This window comes from Lactuca sativa, chromosome 5 (assembly GCF_002870075.4).
Source record: "Lactuca sativa cultivar Salinas chromosome 5, Lsat_Salinas_v11, whole genome shotgun sequence".
NCBI classification, from domain to species: Eukaryota; Viridiplantae; Streptophyta; class Magnoliopsida; order Asterales; family Asteraceae; genus Lactuca; species Lactuca sativa.
In genome coordinates, this window is record NC_056627.2 from 316,162,094 (window position 1) to 316,187,350 (window position 25,257).

Sequence of the window (25,257 nt, forward strand, 5' to 3'; positions counted from 1 at the left end):
TATGGATTTATGCATAATCAGCAGTTATAGACTGGATTTGCACAATCAACATTCATATGGACTGCTGATGAGCACAATTAGCAGTCATCAGCAGTCATAACTGTTGATGAGCACAATCAATAGCTGATTGTGCTCATCAGCAATCCATATAACTACTGATTGTACATACATGTAAATTTCCAATATAAATTAAAAAAAATTCTCAAATCTTTTTTTAGCCTGAAAATAGCTTAAACGCACCATTTGGAAAAGATTGGTGTTTTTGGTTTTGAAAAATAATAAGCAGATTACGATGTGTTTGGTTGTGGAAAACTATTTTCTTTTTTTAAGAAAATGTTTTCAGAAAATAATACTGAGTTTTCATTTTTAGTTTGTAATGAAAATTTTAGAAAACACGTTTGGTTGGAAGCGGTGGAGCTTTCATTTTCCACCTTAGAAATTTGGAAAATTTTGAAAAACTATAGAACTCGTTTTTCTAACTTGCATACAATTTGGAAAACTAAAAATTTTCATTTTCTTAGAAAATTTTGGAAAACTGAACGAACCAAACGCGTTTTGAAAATTTCCGTTTTTCTTGGAAAATTTCCATAACCAAACGCACTCTTAGGAGTTCCAAAATTCTCACAAATCTTTTGTAATATATATATATATATATATATATATATATATATATATATATATATATATATATATATATATATATATATATATATATATATATATATATATATCACTTTACAATCTATATCTCATTTTAACTCTCTTTTTTTCATACTTGATGTGTGTCCAACAATATCATCCAAATACAAAGCAATTTCACTGCTATGATATAATTTCAAGCATGGTTTAGAGGTTATTGGGCAGTTTAAATTTGTTTCTTTCATTTAGCCTAAACTGGTTAGACACAAAAAATAGCAACTGTGTTCTTTTTTTTTGTCATTATAGGTCTCTACTTCCATTTCTTCATCTAGACACAAACAAGAAATAGCTCTATGTATGTTTAAAAAAAAAAGAAGCCAACACATGTTAGTATTTAGATATGTATTTTGATGAGAGTCAAAATGTTTTCAATAACAAAATATCATTTTTCAAAAATCACAAACCAACACCGATTGATACAAAAGGAGGCAACAAAAGATTGAACATCCTTTAATCATTTTCCTAACACTTATACAAATTTCTTTGAGGCCTAACAACATAAACACCCTTCACATACAGTTTCAAATCAACTTAATGATACCAAAAGAAGAAGCTGCTATTGGCTACCAATAAAAACTGTTTGTCTTAAATCTTAATTCTTATTTAAAAACTACAACTTGTATTAAGAGCAAGTACCATCAGGATCAGCATTCACAATAATCCAAGGATGCTCCAAGATCTTCTCAAGTGGAAGCCTTTTATCTGAATCCTTCACCAAAAGCTGCATTTGTTCAAATCATTGAATTAAAGAAAATGAAAGAATCAACACATTATTAGGTGAAAACCTTCAGTAAACACATAACTTACTCGAGTGATGAGATGTTTAGCTTCCTTAGATACTTGAGGGCTTGAAGGGAAGGTGAGATCAATCTTCATAATCCTGAGCACATACCAAATCTTGTTACTTATTACACAACTAACAAACACACACACACAGAGAAAGAAAAAGGAGCAAAGTTGTTGATTACCTTCTAAAGGTATCTGCTTGGCTATCTGCCTCAAAAGGAGGGACACCATAAAGAAACTCATAACACAGAATGCCTAATGTCCAATTGTCAACTGCATAATCATGAGCTTTTTGTTCCACCATTTCTGGTGCCAGATAATCTAATGTTCCACACATTGTGTGTCTCTTGTCTTTTGACCTAACAGACCACCCAAAGTCTGCTATCTTCAGTCTTCCCTACAACCAAAACTCTCATGTTATCATATTGCAGAAGTAATGGAAGATGCTGCTGCTAACAACTTCAAGGAGCAGTGACAGTATCACAGTGTTGTACAACAAACAGTCTTCCATGACTCCATAATTTGTTCAAATATGTCAATCACATAATCAACAGCTAGTGGAAATTCATCTTAACATACCTCATGATCTAGCAACAAATTCTCAGGCTTTATATCTCGATGGATCACATGCTTCTCATGACAATAAGCTAATGCCCGTGTAAGGCTAGCAATATACTGAAGATCACCATCAATAAATCAGATTAGAAAAATGGATATAAGAGAGAGATAGAGAGAGGGATAGGAATATTACAGTGGCAGCTTGCTTCTCGGACAAATGACCAGATTTACGAAGCTCTCCATAGAGCTCACCTCCATGAGCGTACTCCAAAATTAGGAAGATTCTTTCTGAATCGTGAAACCACCCGTAAAGTCTGAGAACATTGGGATGACGAAGGCTATTTTGGATCGCCATCTCTCTTTTGAGCTGGTGTTGGAGTTTGTACTTTTCAATCTGTTCTTTAAATATCACTTTCAGGGCGACTATGTACTTGCTCTGATAGGAACAGACAAAGCCATATCCGTCGAATTAAACCCTAATTTCATGGAAATCGAGTGATTTAACAGCCTAATTGCATAATTTGAAATGAATGTGTTACCTTGACTTCACGGGCGAGGTAGACTCGGCCGAATTTGCCCTTGCCAAGGGGTTTCCCGATCTCGAAATCTTTAAGAGACCAATCTCTTTTCACAGATCCGGAAGCCATTTACGAAAGAGTCGTAACACGAAACGAATAATAGGGGAACGGGGAGGGAAGTTCTGAATTTGAAATAAAGATTTGGATGGAGTAATTTACAAAGTTAGTCCCCAAACTCTCTTTCCCTTTTCATTTCTCCAAAATCCCAAATTCATACACAAACTCAAACTGTGGTTTCCAAATGGGTTAATGACATAGAAATGTAATGTAGTTTAGGGTTTGTACACATTAAGGTAACAATATTTTTTTCGTATACATTTGACAATTGAACGTGTTTGACCTATACACATTAAGGCAATATGTCTGATGATCTTAAGTTTTTGCTGATTTGGCATTTTACGTGGCATTAAATAAAATTACTTGACATTTTTGACACATTATATGAATGGTAATTGGAATTAGGGCTCATAAACAAAAAATAAAACAAAACCACCGCTTTCGTTCCTTCGTTCCCCTTTCTCTTCATTATCAATGTCGAACTTTTGCAATTGAAATCCCTTTCTGTTTCTTCAACTGTAATGACGAAGGGATCATCCCTGATCGTGGATGTCCACTATAATGGTGTATTTTCCCCCAACCCTCTTGTATATTTCGACCCATTCATTGCATCTGTACGAGATGTCGACTTCAATGCTATGGTATTTTCCGATTTCATTACATTCCTTGAAAAGCTCACAAAGAAGACCAACTGCAAGAATGTTTACTATTGTCTTCCACATGAAAGGTTGAGTGAAGGGTTAGGAGTAATTCAGAATGAAAGAGATTACAAAGAGTTCCTTAATGTTGGTAATGGAAGCCAACAAAAAAGAATTAATGTGTCCATTGATCAGTACAATGAACCCATTTTCGATTGGATCAATGAGGAGAATCATGATGAATATGATTCGGTTGTAGAGGATGAAGACGAAGTTGATGATTCTACATTTTCAAGCGCAATTTGAAGTAAGATTTGGTTTGGGGTGTTAACTTGCTTTTTTTTTTAATTTACATTAGCTAATGATTGATTTGATTTGGAGTGTTAACTTGCTTTTTTTTTTGACAAAATTTTGGGAGTTTATCCAAGTGGCTATCAAAAATTTGAAGTAAGATTTGGTAATGATGCATTTGCTATGGATCTAATCATAAGGGTATGTGAATATAGAAGTTGGCAGTTGAGAGGTATCCCATGCTTGCATGGCTTGGCTGCAATTGCATACCTGAATCATAATGTAGAGTCGTATATGGCACCTTGCTTTAGCAAACAAAGTTTCCTTTCAAGCTACACTTACAATGTCCACCCTTTAAATTGTAGTCCAATGTGGTCGAAAACAACTTATCGAAAGCCTTTACCTCCAAAAAAAAAAGACTACCAGGCAAACCAAAAGTTAAACGAACAAAGGATAAGTCAGAATTAGAAGGTACTGGTAAAAAGAGGCATACAATCTCACGTGAAAAAGGGTTGCAAAAGTGTAGTACTTGCAGGGGCATTGGACACAAGAAATCAAGTTGTCCACGAAAAGGTAAAAATGAATTTATTTAGTGTAATTCTATGTAACTGGAAACTAATATTAGTTTGTTTTCTCAGGAAAGGGAAGTACAATTGGAAGTGGAAGTGGACATATTGGATCTCTAACCGTCCCCGTACTGAAAAAGGATGGGAAGGACTTATCTTTTAGAAAGCTAAACTACATGTACCCGTACAAGAACCTACACAAGAATACGTTCAAGAACGTGTACAAGAACATGTACAAGAACGTGTACAAGAACTTGTTCAAGCTCCCAGAGCTTCAAGAATTGGAAAAATGCATGTGCGAAAGAGGAAAGTTTCAAAACATATAACCGAGATTGGTCTAAGAAAGAAAGTTGTCCCCAAAGGAGGGATTGGTTGCAGTCAAAACAAGCCAGAAACTTTAGAATGATGTGCTTGTTTACTACTAGTTCTTTTGTCTAACACAAACTTTTAGTCTTTTGCATGGAATTGGTCACAAACCTTAAGTCTTTTGAATGTAACTATGCTACCTTACTACTAGAATTATGTAATGCTACTATGATACTAGTTGAGGGGTAGTTTGGTCATAACATGCTTCAAGGTTAAGTTGATTAATGTGTTAAGGGTATTTTGTAGTACAATTGTTTCTATTAATGTGCATCCTACTTTGAAATCTGTTTCTATGAAATTTGTTTTACCAAAATTGCAAATCCAATAGTAAATTGGTCAAAACAATTTCTATTTTATCATAATCTGTTTCTGTGAAATCTATTTCATATCAAAATAATATAACAAATTAGATCCCATTCATATCAAAATAAGTGTTACAAAGTACATTACATCTTAATACAACTTCAAAAGATTAGAAATACTATTTCACAATCTAAAAGATTACAACCAACACAACCTTAGCATCAATCTACTTCTTGATGATTACAATTATTACTTCAAAAGACTAAATAAACACATCACAATGAAAACAACCAACAAACACTTAATAGTAAATTGTTTATTCTTTACTTATCCCGACTCTTTTCTAAGGCTCAAAATGTCACATTGCACAACTTCAAGTGTTTCATCAGGTTCTACCCATTCCCAAAAACCCCACTTTTCTTCTACTTTCTACATAAACCAATAACATAAAACAAAGGATCAAGGAGTGAAATAACCAATACAATAACAAATATGAACCAAACTCTAAAAATCAAAAAAATGGCATACCGAGCATATCATAAACTTACTTTCAGGGTTGTTTTCTATAACGCCTCATTCCTGATACACATTTAATTGTAATTTGTTTATTTTCGTAGAGCTACTCGAAGAGTTGGGAGCCCCATAATCATCGAGTAGAAGCGAGATTGGACACGAGTTTTAAGCCATCTACTCAACGAGTTGAGAGCCCTCAACTCGGCGAGTAGGCCCACCAGAATGAAACCCTAATTTTGGGGTTTTGCACCCTATCTAAGCAACTTAATCCCCACCTTATGGCCTCATTTCCAGCCGCCAAGTCCCAAACCCTAATCCACGAAACCCTAGAGCATTTTGTGAGTCTGTGAGCCATTTGTGAGTAATCTTGTGTGTTCTTGAAGCTTAAAGAATAAGAAGGAGTTAGAAGGATCAAGGAGAAGATAGTGGATCCAGAAATTGTTGGGTTTTAAGCACTATAACACTCCTATGGTGCACATGCAACCCTAAATGCTTTGGATCTATGTTTTGTCTAATTATACATGCAATAAAATTTCCAAAGCATGAAACCTACATCTAGCATACAATTTGGTTCATGAATCATAAAACTAGTTGGAATAATACCTCTTTATTGTAGTTTATAGTTTTGGCCTTTCAAGAGCTTAGCACCTCAAGTGTGATGCCTCAAATGGTTCACAAACACCATGAACAAAGGAAGACTTTGAGAGAGAGGTTAGACACCACCAAACTCGGTTATGATTCTCTTAGAATGCATTAAGCACATGATTTTGGCTAATAGGCAACATTTATATAGTGTAGGATTCCAAGAGTCATGGTTAAACCCTAATCCATACACTTGGGTTATGATCCATATCTCATGTGGGTTAATTCTTATGGATACTTTCATAAACTTAGCCCAACATGGATCAATAGCCCAAACACTATATATCACAGATTTACATAATCAGTCCCCGTTAATTTAATTAGTCTCGTTTGATCACTAAATTAATTCCAAATTAATTCTTGATCAATACTAATTAAATAATATGATTTCATATTAATATATTATACTTGTAATATATTAATAAATCATAAATAACCTCATTGTCAAATATCCATCCTATCAAATTGTTCTAGTGAAGGCAACCCAAATGGACCATGCTACTCTCGGGTCGAGTACATACCAATTATATTTATGGGCTTAGACATCAAATCCAACAGAAACTTCCTTCCATCCTCATCATTTTCTGGTAATCAAGTCTTCATCTTGGCTTTTAGTTCATTAGATATTCTTATGTCCATTTATGGGAGATTTTGACTCAAGAACCTTAATCCTTGGGATATGGACGTCCCAAGTGGTTTACCTTTTAGATTTGGGATCTAGAAGGGGTTTCATGGCATAAAGGTGCAAGATTTATGATCATGGAAGCCCCATGCAAGCTTAAGGATGTTTTTATGGCCTTTTGAGCCCAAAAGGGCCATGCATGGAAGTAAAGTCCGAGACTTTACATATTCTTTGGGTGCTTAGGACCTAGATCGGGTTTTCATGCTTTGGATTGGAGTAACAAGGCTTTTGGACAAGGATCTATGTCCTAGAGAACTAGGGTTTAAGCTAAACCCATTCAGAAGGATTATAAGCGGGTAAAGTTGGAAACTTTACCCTTAAGAAGGCATTTTCATTACTTAGAGGAGTTATGGTATCTGGATCTGAAGAGAAGAGGCTTAACCCATTAAGATGGCCTAATCAAACGGAGGAACTCGACGAGTTGAGTCATGTTTTCATGTTTTCTGTTTATGGTAGAACTCGTCGAGTCTGAGGATAACTCAGTGAGTTTGTGACAACCCGAAATTTCTATCTTGTACACCTATTCAAATCTAGCAAAGTTAGACTCGTTTTGCTATCTTTTAGCGCAGTTTATGGTCTATTTGAGTGTTCTAAGCCTAGTATAATCTAGGTATGGGTCCAGGGATGAGTATTCATGAGTATATCGCCTTGCAAATAAGCCAAACACACCAACACAAGGTGTGTGCAGCCACACACCCAGCCCAACCGCACACTCCTACGTATATATATATGGTCCTTGGTCATTTTGAACACTTTTTCCACTTCTTCAAGTCTAGAACTCGTTTTCTCTCAAGTATCCACCATCTTTTCTCTTCAAATCTTCAAATCAAGTAATTATTGTTTCATTGAATCATTAATACAAGGCCTTAACTAGCCTTTTCCTTTGATTTGATCCATGAAAACACCTATTTGGTGTTAGATCTTCAAGAACACCAAGAACACACACTACTTTTTGGACTTTAACTACACTTTTAAGCCTCTAAATCGGGTATACACTTGCAATAGCTTGATATAAGATAAGGACCCTTGAATTTATGCATGAAAAACGCCATTTCATATGATCTTCAAGTGTGTACGGCCGCACACACCATGTGTAGCCGTACACACCCTTTTAAAGGCCCAAAATGGAATCAAACTTCCATTTCGGCTAAGCAATGGTCAAAACACCTTCCCTAGAACATTCCTAAGGCTTGGAAACACGTTTTGGCACACTTCATAGTGAGTGTGCGGCCGCACACACATGTGGCCACACACTCTGGCCGCACACACATAAAACCCATGATTTTGTGGCCTTACACTCCAATATAGGGCCACACACCCCCTTATGTGCAACCATAGGTGTTGGTAACACTTAATTCTAAGTGTTTTTATGTCCCTAAGGCGTGTCCCTATCACCATTAGTGGTTATATACATTAAATGTATTCATATATGTGTAATTATATGTTAAATAGGATTCGTTTGTGCTCAAGACTCCAATTGACACCCAACAATCCTATATCGATCTTTCATTCGAGTTACTCACTATAGGTGAGTTCATACCCCTTAATCTACATTTTAAATGATTTTAAATGTTTTTATGGGGGGGGGGGGGGGGAATACAAGTTGAAACATTATAATTATTATATCAATCACATGTGATTAATAACTATCAAACAAATGGATTTACTATGCTTTTAACTATTTTATCAAACAAACTACTTCAAAATGTTATCAAACTCTTTTACATACTAAACCCCTTATCAAACCCTTTTATGCTTAAACTCTTTTAAACCCTTTTAGGAATGATAATTCGCTTTATTTCTTGTTCCTTGTTTGGTTGTGGACTTAGAGTATTCAGTTGTTTGTCCGAGTGTTGTTTGAACCTTAGTTATATATTATGTATATGTATATATAGATATAAAAGATTTTATTTCAACTCAATGCATATACACATTCATTCAAACAACATTAACAGTAAACTATAATAGGTATAGTTTAAGAGATTACTACTCACTATTACTAGTACAATGAAACATACAAGAGTCAGTTCATTTATGAGTCAATACAAACTTACTAATATCATAAAGAACATACTATGATGAGAAACTAAGAGAACATACACTATACTATACAAGAGAGCATACTATACAAACACTAGAATACGATAACTAGAATGTGAAATACTACTTCATGATACAACAATACATTGTTATATCACAATGTAACCAGAGTCTACTGGAGGGAGAGCGGGCATCATGTGTATAGATCTATACGGGACATACACTCTCACACCCCGACTGCTATCTACAGTCCTAGTCGGTAAGGCCAAGGGGTGACATAATGTCACCTCACTATTTTATGACCCCGAAAGGTCGTCAGGTATTCAGCCGTCAATCAGCATGGTTACAAAATAGTTCACATCTAAACCTTTAATTAACCAAATAAGAATTAAAGGCAATAAGATTCCCCAAGGAGTATAGCACATTTAATACGACCTTGAGTCTTCATTTTATCACCTCATAGTTAGTAGTGTCACTGCGGAGATAAAACGTTCCACTTTCCCTAATAGATGATAGTGATAAATGGGAGAAAACATACTTTTTACATAGTAATAAGTAATACCATATTTTTCTTACTATAAAAGTACAAATACAAACATTACATTCTTATACAAAAACAAACATGTAAAACAGTCGAGCCTCGGGTATAAGGTTACTTTATTTATAAGCAGGAAATATAGGATTTTCTGGGAAAACTTTTCAAGGTTTTAATACAAACATTTTGAGGTTTTTAACTACTAAATGACACTAAATACTTATGAACTCGCCAACATTTTATGTTGATTCTCTTTATCAAAATAATTTGTATTCTCAGGGAACCAGTAAGACAGGTACACCCAAGCAGCTTTTGAAGGACGAAGTGGATCCAAGACTCGTCTTTATTTTGATTATACATTTTTGGTGTCATTTAAACCTTACAAAAGAACACACATGTATTTAACTATTTTATTAATTCAATAGATGTTGTTGCTTGTTTTTACTGTTATGCATTGTTATGATATTGTACATGACGTCCTCCACCCCCGAATGTTTCTGCCAATTCAGTTTGGAGGTGTGACAGATTGATATCAGAGCATTGCTTATAGTGAATCGAGTATATCAACCCATAAAAGATATACAAACTATAAACACAACGGGATTAAAATACTCTGACCAATAGTTTATACTATTAAATAATAAAATATTTAACCAAGTATACATACCTGCATTCATACTAAAATCAGTGTCACTAGGACAGAACAAAAGTATTACGATTGTTGAACAACACAATTAGGCTTAGAGACATATAGTCAAATTTGGGGTGATATAGCCTAATCAACTATATTTTCCGAGGAGTGACTAGCATGTGCCTAAGAATGATTGTGAGGTTGCAACAAGTCTAAAAACTTACCAACACTACTACAATGAGAACATTAGAAAAAAAAAACATTAACCTAAAATACTATAGGAGTATTTTGTGTACTATAATTACTTAGTTGAGAACTAAAAAAAAGGTCTTTACTAGTAGGTCAATAGTTGCTAAGTGGATACGCTAAAGTTATATGTGACTAAGGTGTCATAGACTTAGAATCTGTGATCTTTGCTTTACTTCATGTTCCTTGTTTGGTTGTGGATTTGGAGTTAGGGTTACTTATTCGAAGGTCTATCCTGTTTTGGTTTCATATAACTGGTATGCACTATCCAAGTATCGAAGTAACTGGTAAGGATCATCTTATAATTATCTTAAGTAGTACGTCTATTTTTATAAGATTCTTATACCCCTTTTCTCGCGTAGATATCATGGTTGGATTCCATCCTCCTGGTGACCCGTATTTCCCAAATCAAGACAATGCTGGATGGCTTGAAGAAGAGCCAGAAGATGATCATCCCATCCCTTTGGATGATCACCTTGCATAAGGCTTTTCGGATAGTCCTGACTCCGGTCCTGAGGTCAACAACCTACCACAAGAGGCTCCAATCCCAAACCTTAACCCCCGACCAGCATTTCAAGGTCCCACACCCTTGTGGGCGACAAACTTGAACCGTTGGAGCGATGAACAGGGTCAACCTTTACCCTTTAATGGAGACTGAAGCTTTTACAATCTAAGCGAGGGGGCTCAGCTGACCGAGTCCTGCTCGGAACGTCGAACAAGGTCGGTCAACCATCGACCGAGTCATGGAAATTGACGCTAACTCTAGTGTTAACACGGTCCGCATTCGCCAACTCGAAGAGGTTATGGAAAGGACTAGGAGAACCAATAAGGCTCTGCAGCAAAAGCTAGCTTCATCCTGAGAAAAAGTCATAGAACTTCGAGTGCGTCAGAGGACTCATGAACGACATCTTCAAGAAGTGGTGTGTCAAATGGCAGATCTGAGGGTTCACCCGAGGAATGCCCGTCGCCGGTAGAAGATGTCTGACTCGTATTTTCTTTTGGTTTAAGGAATATCCTTTCTTATATGTGCTTTATGAAGCACTTATCTGTAAAATATTCCTATCTTTCAAGTACTTTAACTAGACTTCTAAGCTGTCAACATTTTCCCTATATGGTTTGATGTAAGACTTACTATTAGGTCATTTTTCCCGAACTCATTTACATCATTAATACCAGTAATACTGGCAGTTATCTAATCTATTGGAAAGTCTTTACTCTTGTGTGTTCCCTACTCTATTGTTGTGTCTCTATTTCGATCATACACTCATTCTAACGGTTGGGCTATGATGATTTAGTCCATGGATTACTCTCATTATACTTACAGTTGATTCTTACCATTATCATCATCTCTATAAACTTTCAGTTAAAAGATGTCGCCTTGCAAGCGTCCAAACAGAGGTGTAACATCCCGGTATAGCAAGGGTAAGTTGAAGGGCTAAAAGAGTAAGGTGGGAAGAAGCGACTCGACGAGTCCACGAGTGGAATCGGCGAGTAGGGTCGCGATTCTAGTCGTGTGTTAAATGACCAACTCGGCGAGTAGCATGGGTGGACTCGGCGAGTTGGTGCTGAGTGGAGAAAACCCTAAATCCGGAGGTTGAGCCCTATATAAAGAACATAACATCCTTTCCCCCAGCCTCTCTACTCTCTCTTAAGTCCAGAAACCCTAGTTGTCACGTGTGAGAGGATCAAAGTGCATTTGGAGGCTTGAAGAAGTAATTATTGAGGAGATCTTGAAGGTTAGGAGGCTTGGAACAAGGGGCTTTGCTTAGATTCGGGTTTCATTGCTGTTGGGGCTTCTTTTTGAGGTAATTATCTTGTTCTTGGGCTGTATTCATATAGATGCATCATTTTGGGGTTTATGGGGAAACATATCTTGTGATGAATTGGAGTTTAGAGGTTAAATCTGAGGTTGCTACCTCAAATCTGGAATGGAGAAAGGCTTGAATGCATAAAAGTCCCTGTTGATGAGTGTTTGAAGGAGCCATTTGTCCCAAACCCTAGCCCTAGAGTGTAAAAGGCCTAGATCTGTTTGGATTCACATAAAGTTTGCCACTTTACGTGATGGATGGCCTTAGGAAGGATAGATCTATGGTTTGTATCATCTGCATGGCTTGGAGAGCCTCTGTATGGATTCAGACCCGGTGGTACTCGGCGAGTCACATGGGTGGACTCGGCGAGTTGCTTGAAGATAGGTTGGAACTCGACGAGTTGGAAGAACAACTCGGCGAGTTGGATGGAGATGGCCTGGAACTCGACGAGTTGAAAGAACAACTCGGCGAGTAGGTTGAAGATAGCCTTAGACTCGACGAGTCTGTTCTTGGACTCGGCGAGTCTTGTCGAAGAGTCCCAATCTTTTCTGGTCGAGTCGTGAATCGGTGAGTCAAGGGATGACTCGGTGAGTTGTGTGTGAGTGGACTCAGAGTTGTTGGACTCGGCGAGTCTCAGGGTGACTCGACGAGTTGAGTCGCGGATTGGGGAATTCTGAGCATGGGGGACTCGGCGAGTCATTGGGTTGACTCGGCGAGTAGACTCAGTCAGGGGTTGACTTTGACTTTGACTTTGACCAAGGGTTAACCAGTGGTTTCCAGGGGCATTTTGGTAATTGTTGGATATTGTTTTGAGTTCAGTGCCTTGGTGGTTGTCCAGTGGTGGAGATCGTATCAGGGATCGGAGCGGCTTGAGTTATCTGTTCAGTCGGCAGTTTCGAGGTGAGTTATCCTCACTATATCAACATGGTCTAAGGCACCAAGGTCGGCCCTTATCGGATTGAGATCCGGGTAGTTGTTATTATGTTATTGCTTTGATATGTTTGCATCCTGGTAGCTAGGATGGTATATGTTAGAGACATGGTTGAGATAGGTATCCCGAGATGTAGGGTGATGCTATGCTAGTGACCGGTTAGGTCGGTATCCTGGTTAGGATGATGATATGTTATGTGATCTGTTTGATCGGCTTGTTGACTGTGAATTGCTATATGATTGTATGTTTATGTGCACATGGTTGTTTGGACTGGAGTTGGGTTGAGGCGGGTCCTGCTTTGTGCTGTAGGCCAAGATACCCAGGGCGGACCGGTTGTCCCGAAGGCCCAGCGAGCGGTCCGGATAGGCTGTAGGCCCCAAGAGGGCGGACCAGACGTGCCGAGGCTCGGAGAGTGGACCAGGCCGACTGAAGGCCCGGTGCGGACGGACCAGTCATACTGTAGACCCAGAGAGTGGACCAGGTGGATTGAAATCCCGGTACGGGCGGACCAATCACACTGTAGACTCAAGGTATATGGCTAGACTCAGAGGGTGGACCAGGTGGACTGTTGGCCGGTGCGGCAGACCAGTCCCACAGTAGACCCGAAGTGCATGGCTGTTCTGTGATCGGATATGTTATGGCATGTTATGCGTGTATGGTATATGTGGTTGGTATTTTGGGGGTATCTCACTAAGCTTTCGGGCTTACAGTTGTGGTTTAATGTTTTTCAGGTTCTTCAGGAGACCGTGGCAAGGCGAAGGCGTGATCGTACCGCTCCTCGTGTTATTATATTGTGATGAGATTTTGGGAATACTTAATATAAATTGCATTGAAAACCTTTTTGTAATAAACTTTAATGGAATCGGGTTGTTTTCGAAAATTTTAAATTGGTTGAAATTTTGGTCGTTACAAGAGGCACGCCTGTAAATCAAACTCCACCACCACCACCCCATCCGCAGTTCGATGCGGTGATGCTCCAAGCTGCTGTGACCGCAGCCATGACTCAAGTAAACTCTGGTGGTGCCAGTGGAGCTGGAACGGGCACCAACTCTAACCATGGTGAAAGCCAATCACGTACACGGGAGTGTACCTATAAAGACTTCATCAGCTGCAAACCGGTGTTCTTTAACGGAACCGGAGGAATCATTGCACTATCCCAATGGATCGAAAGAACAGAAGCAATCTTTGAGATTTGCTCCTATCCCGAAGGAAACAAAGTAAAATTTGTTGCATGTACCTTCTCTAAAAGGCCCCTGACATGGTGGAATGGCCATGTCAAGTCACTTACTCTGGTAGTGGCTAACGTTATGGGCTGGGAGACACTGAAGGACCTAATGACAAAAGAGTACTGCCCGAGGGGCGAGGTGTAAAAACTTGAAGAGAAACTTTGGAGCCTTAAGATGAAGGGTTCTGACATAGTGGCTTATACAGCCAGATTCAACGATCTGGTGATTCTATGTCTAAATATGGTCCCCACAGAAAGCAGGAAAATTGAGAGGTACATTTGGAGTTTAGTACCCCCCGTATCAAGGGAACGTTATAGCATCAAACCCTGCAACCTTTGATAGTGCCAAGCAATTGGCCCAAAGGCTTATCAATCACGGGGTCCCTCCTCCAACGACAACTACAACTGCTGTCTCAGCACCATCCAAAGCGGTCGACAACAAGAGGAAGCGTTGGGACCGAAAGAAGGGCAAGTCAGCTCAACCCTCTTCCAAGAACCAACAGGTTGTGACTCGTACTTGGATCAAGGAAAGTCATAAGGTTACCAAGAAGCTAGTAATTGATTCCATTTTATTCATGTATGTCATTACCATCGTTTTGGTAATGACTGAAAAGATGATTGTTGTTCCGACCATAGTGGTCATACCAAATCGAGTCCGACTAAGATGAGTATGTTAAATGGTTCAGAGAACCAAGTTCGATGTCGCATCTGACTTAAGCCAAAAGATTGAAATAAAGGATAAACAAAGCGATCAGTAGAAGTACCGCGATCGTTGTTAAAGTAAGAAAATTGTAGCTAGAAGTTCTATATGCTAGAATGTGATTATATCACATTAGAACATGAAAGAAGGTATAGTCTGTTCTGGAATTTGACTCTAAAGGACCTGAGTCTAAGAGTCGCATCATACGATGAAAGGTCATTAGAACATGACCCATTGGTCCATGGTGGGAATCAAAGAACTTATCTTAATTTTTTTAAGAAGAAGGAGTCTCTAATAAGGAATCTATATTGTGACTCGAAGGTCATGATTGGAAGACTAACGTGAGATAGAGAGTGCGTGCACGATCGAGTACTGCGTGTAGTCAATAAGTCTAAGAGATAGATATTGATTCGAAGGAATATAGAAGTTACGATTATTACCTAGGATGAAGAGATAATGTATGGAGTCATTATACAAGACATGTTTTGTTGATGATTCCAGGACGTAATCATCCTAAGGGGGGATAATTGTAACGCCTGCAGATTCGGGCTAGTCAATTTAGAGACAATAACCATCAAAAATGACTTTTTGATGGACGATTATTTTGAATGAATAATCTTAACCAAGTTATAGTATATGTCACAAGGGTTCCGTACATATAAATAACGTCAAAATCCGAATTATAACGAAGAAGTTATGGCTCGTCGAAGTTTTACGGCAAAATTGACACAACACTGCGTAACGTAAAAAGTGAATTTTTAATAAAGTACTTTTTAGCCTTAGAGATCTAAATGAAAGTTGTAGTATACGTTAAACCAAGAGTGTGCATAAAAAGAACGCCCAAATCTGACTTCGTATGAGGAAGTTATGATTTTTCTAAGATTTGGCATAACAGTTCACAACCCGGAATTCGAATTTTAGATCAGTCCATTTTAGGCCAACACAACCTAAATGAGAATTAAAGATCTCTTTAATAGTAGCTCGACGGTAAAAAGGCAGACAAAAACGGACGTCGGATGAAGAAGTTATGAATTTTTAATGGACTTTTCTTGTCCCGGCCTCTTAAAAATATAACTTTAAAAATAAACTCAAAATTAGACAATGGAGTCTAAACGAAGTTTTAGAGTACGGTCCCACCTATAGACCTGGCAATGGGGCGGGTTTGGAGCGAATCGAACTTGATCCAAACCCTTTTAACAAATTTCAAAATCCGATCCAAACCCGCTCCGTAATCCGCAGGGTTTTGAATAATCAAATTCATACCCTTATCCACCGAATCAGCAAATATCCATACCCGCCCCGTAACCCGTAGGTTTTTTTGAATAATCAAACACATTTTACTTAAATCATAAAATCACATTTATTAAATAAAACTAAGTTTTGATTTAGAAAACACAGTATGTACTCGAGAACTTTCTATTGGAATTAAAATCATTATTTTAGTTACTTCCAATTGGTTTTTGATCGTCAATTGCATTGATAGAGAATAGAAATTACAAACTTTCTTTCGGTTGATAAATGACCTTATTGATTTATAAATGAAATTTGTGATTACATGATGAAATATAAATGAATTGAAATCATGACTCTTGGGACAAGACTGAAAGTCTAGAAATTGAGTCCTCGAATCCTATGTAAAAACAATTTAGTCTTTGGCCTTTTCTCTTTGGACTTCTGATTGGAATTTAATGTAAACTTTAGGTAATATAAAATATAAATTTATATTTCTAAAATTTATATGGGGCGGGTTATAAACGGAGCGGATCGGTGATGATCCATACCCAACCCTTTTAATAAAAGGGTTAGCGGGTACGGGTCGTTAATGGGTAAACGGATCAAAAATTATGCTCCAAACCCATATAATTATTAAGGGTTTGGATCGGATCAGGGTCAAAACCCGCTCCATTGCTAGGCCTACCCACCTACGTGTGGATATAAAGAATGTTAAAAACGGAGCTCGTATGCAAAAGTTATGGATTTTAGAATATACGAAGTTTTAAAGTACGATCCCAATATAAGTGAGTTATGTATACCCTACTTTAAGTATAGCTTATGTTTAAATATAATATCATTATTATGAACCTATAAATAAGATTTATCAATGATTCAAAGTCGTTATACTAATTGATCTACTTACGGGGATGATGTCTAGGTTGTGATTTAGTGAGGTGTTTAAAGTGGGATTTCCAAACAGTATACTTCGTATACCAAACGGACACTACCTCCGATATGATCCTACCTGGTTGTTCATTACTTGATAGATCATGAAAGTATACTTTGAGTTAACGATGAATCTAAACTAATAATTAGTCGCAATAAATATTAGACTAAAACTTAGCGATAATAATGTTAGGTTTCGTCGAAGGAAAATAGCTAGAATCGTTAAAAGCGAAGCGCTGCCCGAGTTTGGAATCATCACTTTAACAATTAGTGCATAGTTACTTTCATCTTACACATAGATATGAAATATTTTATATAAATTATGTTTTATGTGTGCATATAACCTGTATACTTGCTATTTATGCTGGATGAGCGATTTTATACATGTTTTGAATAATTTAAACTGTATATGTATTTTATATCTACAATATGTTGGATAAAACATAGGTAGATGAATGATGAGAGATGAAAGATGATATGAGTGAACATTGGCAACTATAGACTTAGTGCCTAATAAATAACATCGATATCTATGGACTTAGTGTCTATTGGATAAACGTTGGTAGCTATGGACTTGGTACCCGATAGATAAACGTTGGTAGCTATGGACTTACTACCTATTAGATAAACACTGGTAGCTATGGATTTAGTACCCGATGAATGAACTTTAGCAGCTATTGAATTAGTGATTTACGAATGAGCATTCGCAACTATGGACTTAGTGTCTGTCATATAAACCCTGGAAGTATTGGACTTCGGAATGAACGAATGCAGGATAGATGATTCTTAGGGTAGGCCCTTAAGAGTAAATAAGATAATGGGGATGGGTAATTGAGTTGATTGTTTGATGTTTAAACATAATAATTATATTATTGTGGGTTGAAAACCCTATGTGCTCACCAGGTTTCCCAACCTGACCTACTCAATTTATTTGTATCATTGGTGTCGATATGAAGCTACATTACACCGAGAGATTAAAGAGATGCAAATCACTAGTGTAAATGAATGTAAGGTCTGTTTATGCTTATGTTTCTGTATTGACGATGACATCCCAAAATTTTAAAATGAATAAAATACATTTCTTCGTAAATGCTTTGATAACATATTATCATGTTTTTCTAGGAACAAATTCCGCAACACTTTTCTTTAAAATGTTACTCTGATTTTTTTTATAAAGCATAAACAAAAAAATCGGTCATTTATGGCCGTGAAAATAGGAATGTCACACACGCTGCTCTGCAACCCACACTAATGGTCACCTTTACGAATAACAATAACCAAAACTCAGACTACCATTCAAATATCAAAAATACCCCTAGGTCAAACCCTATACAAAAATCCAAGTCAAAGTCAACTGAGTCACCCGGGTTAACTTAGTCAGTACGCGGGGCGTACTCCTCGTGTACACAGGGCGTACTTCACAGTTGACCAAGGATCGAGGAGCTGACCTCGTACATGTAGTGTACCCCTCATTACGCCCAATGTATGCAACTGCTCACCACCCCTCTTATTAAGTGCTTAATCCTTTAAGCACTTACGTTAAAACTTCAGATCTGGGCAATAAAAGATGTTCTTGACTATAAAGTTTCCAACTTTATGGTCTAACATGGTATTAGTTGACTTGGGTTAAATGATAATTTTAATGTTTTTGGTTTTGAAAAAGTAAGTTTTTTTTATTTAATGTAATAAAAAATAAAATCAAATAAATAAGTATTGATGACGTGGAGTGTTAATAATTTTCAAAGGTTTATAAGGAGGTAGTAGAGATGTGATGAAGATGATTTGACATTATTTTTCTAATATATATGTAATGACCATACCCATTAGCATAAGAGTTTCTTCTTAAACGAATTCATGGATTTATTATTTTTATTATTATTATTATTATTATTATTATCTTTTTTTCATTGAATTTTTTTCTTCGTCTTTAACCTTTATTTTAGAGTTTCGATCATAGCCATTGGTCTATAATATATTTGTCTCTTTGTATTTGGCCATTATGTTATCATTTTCTACGAGCATTTATGAGGAAGAGGTTAAAAATTAAGGTGAAACTTCTTTTTTTTATTCGATCATACAGGAAAAATGATATTCCTTAATCATTTGAGATTTGGCTATGCCGGAGGGTGTAAAGCAGAAATATGGATGTTGGTCGGATTCCATTCAGGAACACCATAAACACCACAAGTGTGAGGTAGGTCTAATCATCAATCGTCATCAAGTATATAAAGCCAAATTTTTTATTGAATACACCAACTCTAATGAATTTATCTATCATCAAAAGTCAAAAACATTGTACTTTTGTTGCATAGTAATCACAACACCTACAATTATGCATTAAAAAAATGTGAAAGTTACACTTAAAAGGGATTGTAAAGTTAGAATGTTAAAAAAAATGTTTTCCACCTATATAATAATAACATTATATTCAATCTTGTATCTTGAAATAAAGCTTGTTATTAATTATTGTTGTTTTGTCATTACAGGGACCAAACTTGATTAAATGCAAGTTGGTGCAATGAAGTGTAACAATTAAGACTTAAAGGGAAAAAGATGGTGGGTCCATGGCATTACTTGGTGTTTGAAGGTTGAAAGAGACTAATCTTCAAAGATAAGGGACCTTCATGGAAATCTGGAGTAAGGTCATGTACATAATAAATAGTATAATACTTGTATTTTGGAATGGGAAGTATATTAGGAGAAGAATATATTCATTTTGGATGATGATGGTTCTAGTCAAATTCAAACCACTATAACATCCAAATACGTTCTCTAATATAAATTTCCCTTTTGTCTTTTGTCGTTGGCATTGATGCACAAATCTATTTTGGTATCAAGTTCCAAGTATGAATATGATGTAGGGACAGATCAAATATGTTAAAAAGCCGAGTCAAAACAGATACGGAAAAAACAAGTAACTTATTATTGGTACGTGTAACATCAACTTCACATACAAACATTTTTATTTTTAATCTTTATTCATTCAAACTTTCGACCCATTTTCTCAACAACTTTTAATGAATAAAACATATCTTAAAACGAGGTGTGTTAGTTGGCTACTAGAGTTGGAAGGCATAAAATGTATTAATATATAATACAAAAGCTTATTCAAGCACTAAACTCTAATCACCCATCAAAACTACAATTACACATATAATCAACCATCACAAAACCCCTAAAAATCTTTTTTCTTTTCTTTAATTATTTTGTTAAATAAACATAAAACAGTAAAACAAAATTACTTGGAAGGAATTTCATTGCTCAACAACTTCACTTTCTCCTCTGAACTCTCCTCTTCATCACTGCTAGCCACCATCTTCTTCTCCTCGGTTTCTCCGCCGGCGTTTTGTGATCCGGTCATCCTTGCCAGAATCACAAACGACATCCCTCCAAGCACGTTATTCACCAATCTCAACCCAACCACAGAGGTCTTGAACAACAATGGCGGCATCCCTTTTGCTAAAACGAACTCAATCCCATTCAGAGTTTGGTACCTGAAATTGCTGCTTAAACCCATATGAATCGCCCATGTCATGGCGTTTAAAACAGTTGGTGGAGCTTTGTTTGGTGACTCGAAGCTCGGATCCATCTTCTTCCTCATCTGGATTAGTCCGTTTGACAGAGCAGTTCCGACTAAACCGGCTGCAAAACCCACGGCGGCGAACACTGTTCCTTTGTAAACGAAAGTTCCTAACCTGTTGACAAGGCTGTAGGCGCCGGGCTCGAACATGTGGCTTGTTGGAGAATTGGAGAAGATGAAAGGGAGAGTTGCGGATGAAGATGCCATAGTCGGTGCTAGAAGATACATCAAGGTGAAATTCATGATAGATCCGACGACAAGAGTGGAGAAGACGAAATCAAGCTCGTTTAGGCCAAAATTTGGACGGGATGCCATGTCGCCGAGAACGCATGCACTCACACCAACAACTTCCTCCATTAAAACCTTGAAAGGAAATTGGGGATCAGCAGCAACTCTTGATCTCCATCCACTAAGAAAAGCCCCGATTGGGCCGAAACCGTCGAAGGAAGAAGAGTCGTCGGATTTTCCACCTCCACTCCGATCGCCACTGCCACCGTCACCTCCTCCACCACCACTTCCATGGCCGACACCAGAACCGCCGCCGCCGCCAGCACATGGAATAGGTTGTCTTTTAGATAGTAAATCAAGGTTGATCGGTTTTAATCGGAGGGAGGAAGAGGTAAGATCTTGAGAGGAATTGCAGACAAATTTATTACCAGTTAGATTCGGTAACTTGATGTTAGGGATATGCCTAGCAGGATTCAAATGACGATCGTTTCCGACATGAGAGCAATGAAGCGGAGCAAAAGAAGCCATATTCCGTTTCGAAAAGAACGGATGTTGATCGCTTCTTCTCTACGCGAAAATGAAGCTGAAAATCAAAACACGACATAAATACACAATAAAAATCTACAGATCTAACAAACATATTAAAAAACTTCTTAAATCAATGAATAGAAACTAAAATGCAGAGAGACATAGTTTATAACGATCTTCATAAATATATACGATATATCAAAGAATGAATGAATCACCACAAGAAGAATTAAACAACTGAAAAAATCCCTGATTAGGATATATAAACGTATAGAGATACAAATTCAGGTATCAAAAATATATGAAATTATATTTTTGTGATCATTAGAAGGAGAAGGAAAGGCATATAACCTTTAAATGTAGAATGGATTGTAGCGTTTGAAGAGATGATGAGCGGTATGATCTATTGCCGGCGGCGACAGAAGACGGTGAATCGAGAGAGAAAATAGAAGAAGTAAATGTGGAAATGGGTTTTATATGAGAAAACTAAGGAAACTAAAAACCCTAAAAAATGAGAGAGAGAAAGAGTGGGGGGTTTGGTGAGCAGGGAGAAGAGAGACGGAATCCGAAGATCTGTGCATTGTCTGACTGACACGTAACTATCACCCTATTTAAAGTGTTATTATTAGCACTCCTTGTTTGCTTAATTTTATTTTTAAGCAATATTCACTCAAGTAATTACAATCAGAAAGTCTTTGTCACATTATCAATACAAAATATTTAATAGATGTTGTTATATGTAGTTATGTACTTCTTGTATTCACCCACTTATAATAGATGTTGTTATATGTAGTTATATAACAAGTCAATTATAGTGACCTACCTTTTTTTTTTTTATTTCATTCTATAATTGTTAGTTTGTAAAGAACCTAAGATAAAATTTTATAAAGAATACGAATTAAGAAGGAGAAAACTAGAGAATTTTGAAATTGCTTAAAGAGATAATGACTTGATAGAGTAAGATACTTTTTGAAATGTACATATTTAGTCATTATTCTTTTTTTTCTTGTAAAATAAACCCTTATACTTTATTAATATGTACACATTAGGTTCTTTTCACCGGATTCTACAGGTTTTGCTGACGTGGAAGGGTTTATTTTACAAAAAAAAAATAAGGACTAAATGTGTACATTTCAAAAAGTATCTTACCCTATCAAGTCATTTTCCCTTTTTTTTATTTTGTTGAAATGAAATACTCAGGTGGCATCCACATATCCACAACGAGATTTTTTCAACTTTTATTCATCATGAAAAAGAGGGAGAACCCCGATCTCTGATGACTCCTTTGTGTATTCCTACACATCATGGGTAGCAAGGAGGAATGATGGCAAAAACAACAAGGTCGAAGGGGGAGGCAGGAGGAAGTAGAGACGGTAGTTGGCTGCGAGGAGCTGCTCTGGTAGCCCCTTCATCGATTCTTTCTTCTTTTCTGGTAACATATCTCAAAGATGGATGCAAAGAGAGACAGGTCGGAGAAACACAACATGTAAAGGGTGTTTGGTTGTTGTTGTTCGACTGGAAGGAAGAGAGACGAGAAAGAGAAGGGTCGCCGCCCTTTTCTTGTTGCTGGAGGATCACCCACCTCCGATGACTAAGCTAATTAAGTGCCAATTATGCTTCCACATCAGCAAAACCTGTAAAATCCGGTGAAAATGACCTAATGTGTACATATTAATAAAGTATAAGGGTTTATTTTACAAAAAAAAAAAAGAATAAGGACTAAATGTGTATATTTCAAAAAGTATCTTACCATATCAAGTCATTTTCCCTAAAAGAAAATTCGTATATGACCGATATACCGGGTATAGCCGGTCACAAGGACTGCATTGTTACAAAAAATAAAGTATAAGGGTTTATTTTACAAGAAAAAAAAATAAGGACTAAATGTGTACATTTCAAAAAGTATCTTACCCTATTAAGTCAGTATCCCTTGCTTAAACATGAAAACCTCTTTAAGCAATTCCACAAGAGAGTGAGTTTTTAACAATATATATTGACGAATGACAAAGGCGAAGCTATGAGAGGGTCTTTGGCTCTTTGCCAATAGAGTTTCAAAGTTGCATTTTGGTCTCTTTGGGTTAGTTTGGTTATATATTTGGTCCCTCAACTTGTAGTTATCAAAAAGAATATTTTAACCCTTCCATGTACCCCTCACATGAGGGTATCTTTTATCTTTTTAGCTTTCTCTCATCATTTTTATAAATCTCTTTCTTTTTATATTTCAAAAAGAATATGATGTCTTCTTCTTTGACATATTTCTTTTCTTCTTTCATAACTCTTCTCTCCATCGAAATGGTTCGCTGCTTTTTCAGAAGATTTCAATTGTAAAAACTTTATAGATGTCCATTTAAATTAGGTCGGCATTTTATATGTGCCTAAAGAGGTAACTGTTCATCCATTTTCTAAATCGAGAACTAATTTTCGTTGTTTGAAAGTTAAAGGAATCAACAACGTGGTTTAATTAGATAGGTTGACCCATCCATAAAAACTTTGTTTTTCTCATGGTTGACAATTGGAAAACAAGGCCTAAATAGGCAAAAACATAAGAAAGGAAAGACACTAATCTAGGCACTAATCTAGGAATAAAGAAAGAAAATAAAATAAGAAAATATTTTTCATTTATACTCCCCTCAAGATGGAGCGCGTAGATTACAAACGCCCAACTTGTCAAGTAGAAGTTTCAGTTGTTGTCCAGGGCCTTTGCGAACAAATCTGCAATATGGTATTTAGATTTAACATGTAATCGCTCAATCTCCGTTAACTCAACTCGTTCTTTTGCAAAGTAGCAATCCATCTCAACATGCTTTGTACGTTCATGAAAAATCGGGTTATTAGCTATGTGTTTCACAGTCATATTGTCACAAAATAATTGAGTTGGATGATTCTGATCAACATCAAACTCCTTTAAAAGCCATCATAACCAAAGAACCTCATTGATTATGGTTGCCATCGTCCAATACTCGGCTTCTGCTGAAGATCGTGATACAACTGATTACTTTTTCGATTTCCAAGATATTGGTGCCCTCCTAGAAGAAGTAAAAAAACAGTTCTTGATCTTCTCGTGTCTTGACAGCCAAGCCAATCTGAATTTGTGTAAGCAATAAGGCTTGTACCACCTCCCTTTGGGAGTAAAATTCCTTCCCCTGGAGTAGATTTCAAGTACCTCATAACTTTGAAAGCTGCCGCCATATGACTTTGTCGTGGATCAACCACAAATTGACTTAACACATTAACTGAGTATGCGATGTCTGGTTTGGTTGCTTGTAGGTAAAGGAGTCGGCCTACTAACCTTCAATATTTGCTAGCATCAACATACACTTATTCATCATCCCTTTTAAGTTTCGAATTATGTTCCATTAGAAAGGCAGTTGGTCTGCACCCCATCATTCCACTATCCTCCAGAATATCCATTACATATTTTCTTTGACTGAGAACTAGTCCTTCCTTTGTACGGGCAACTTCGATTCCTAGAAAATATTTAAGTGCGCCAAGATCCTTGATGCTAAATCTCTCATCAAGAAATATATGTTTTCCCTTAATGCTCTTAGAGTCATCACCTTTGATAATAACATCGTCCACATATATGAGTGCTGCCATAAAGGAATTTATGGTTTTATATATGCAAAGAGAATGATCAGTGTGTGATTGTTTAAAACCCACTTCGTTTAAAGCTGATGTAAACTTTTGGTACCAATTTTTGGATGCTTGCTTTAACCCGTATAGTGACTTCCTTTGCTTACAAACCTTTGCCCATTTACCCTTTTCAAAACCTTGTGGAATTTTCATATAAACCTCCTCGGTCAAATCACCATGTAGAAAAGCGTTATTGACATCTAACTGGTGTATCATCCGGTTCATCTTTACTACAACCACCAAGATAGTTCGAACCGTAACAAGCTTTGCTACCGGAGCAAATGTGGCGTAGTAGTCAACTCCTTCCATTTAGGTGAAGCCCCTTGCCACCAA

At 36.9% G+C, this 25,257-nt stretch overlaps 2 protein-coding genes across 2 annotated transcripts; both read right to left on the bottom strand.

The window, feature by feature from the left end:
• Positions 1–1,136: 1,136 nt before the first annotated feature.
• LOC111904932 (serine/threonine-protein kinase Aurora-3) lies at positions 1,137–2,750 on the bottom strand. The gene is made up of 6 exons (XM_023900629.3): positions 2,583–2,750; positions 2,237–2,479; positions 2,065–2,160; positions 1,668–1,882; positions 1,507–1,579; positions 1,137–1,420 (listed from the first exon to the last, which is right to left on the bottom strand). The coding sequence occupies exons 1-6, from the start codon at positions 2,688–2,690 to the stop codon at positions 1,322–1,324; spliced, it is 834 nt and encodes a 277-aa protein (XP_023756397.1). The 5' UTR covers positions 2,691–2,750; the 3' UTR covers positions 1,137–1,321.
• Positions 2,751–20,020: 17,270 nt separating this feature from the next.
• On the bottom strand, positions 20,021–21,867 carry LOC111904930 (protein RETICULATA-RELATED 3, chloroplastic). Its single transcript, XM_023900628.2, has 2 exons — positions 21,643–21,867; positions 20,021–21,346 (listed from the first exon to the last, which is right to left on the bottom strand). The coding sequence occupies exon 2, from the start codon at positions 21,289–21,291 to the stop codon at positions 20,194–20,196; it is 1,098 nt and encodes a 365-aa protein (XP_023756396.1). The 5' UTR covers positions 21,292–21,346; positions 21,643–21,867; the 3' UTR covers positions 20,021–20,193.
• Between the last annotated feature and the right edge of the window lie 3,390 nt (positions 21,868–25,257).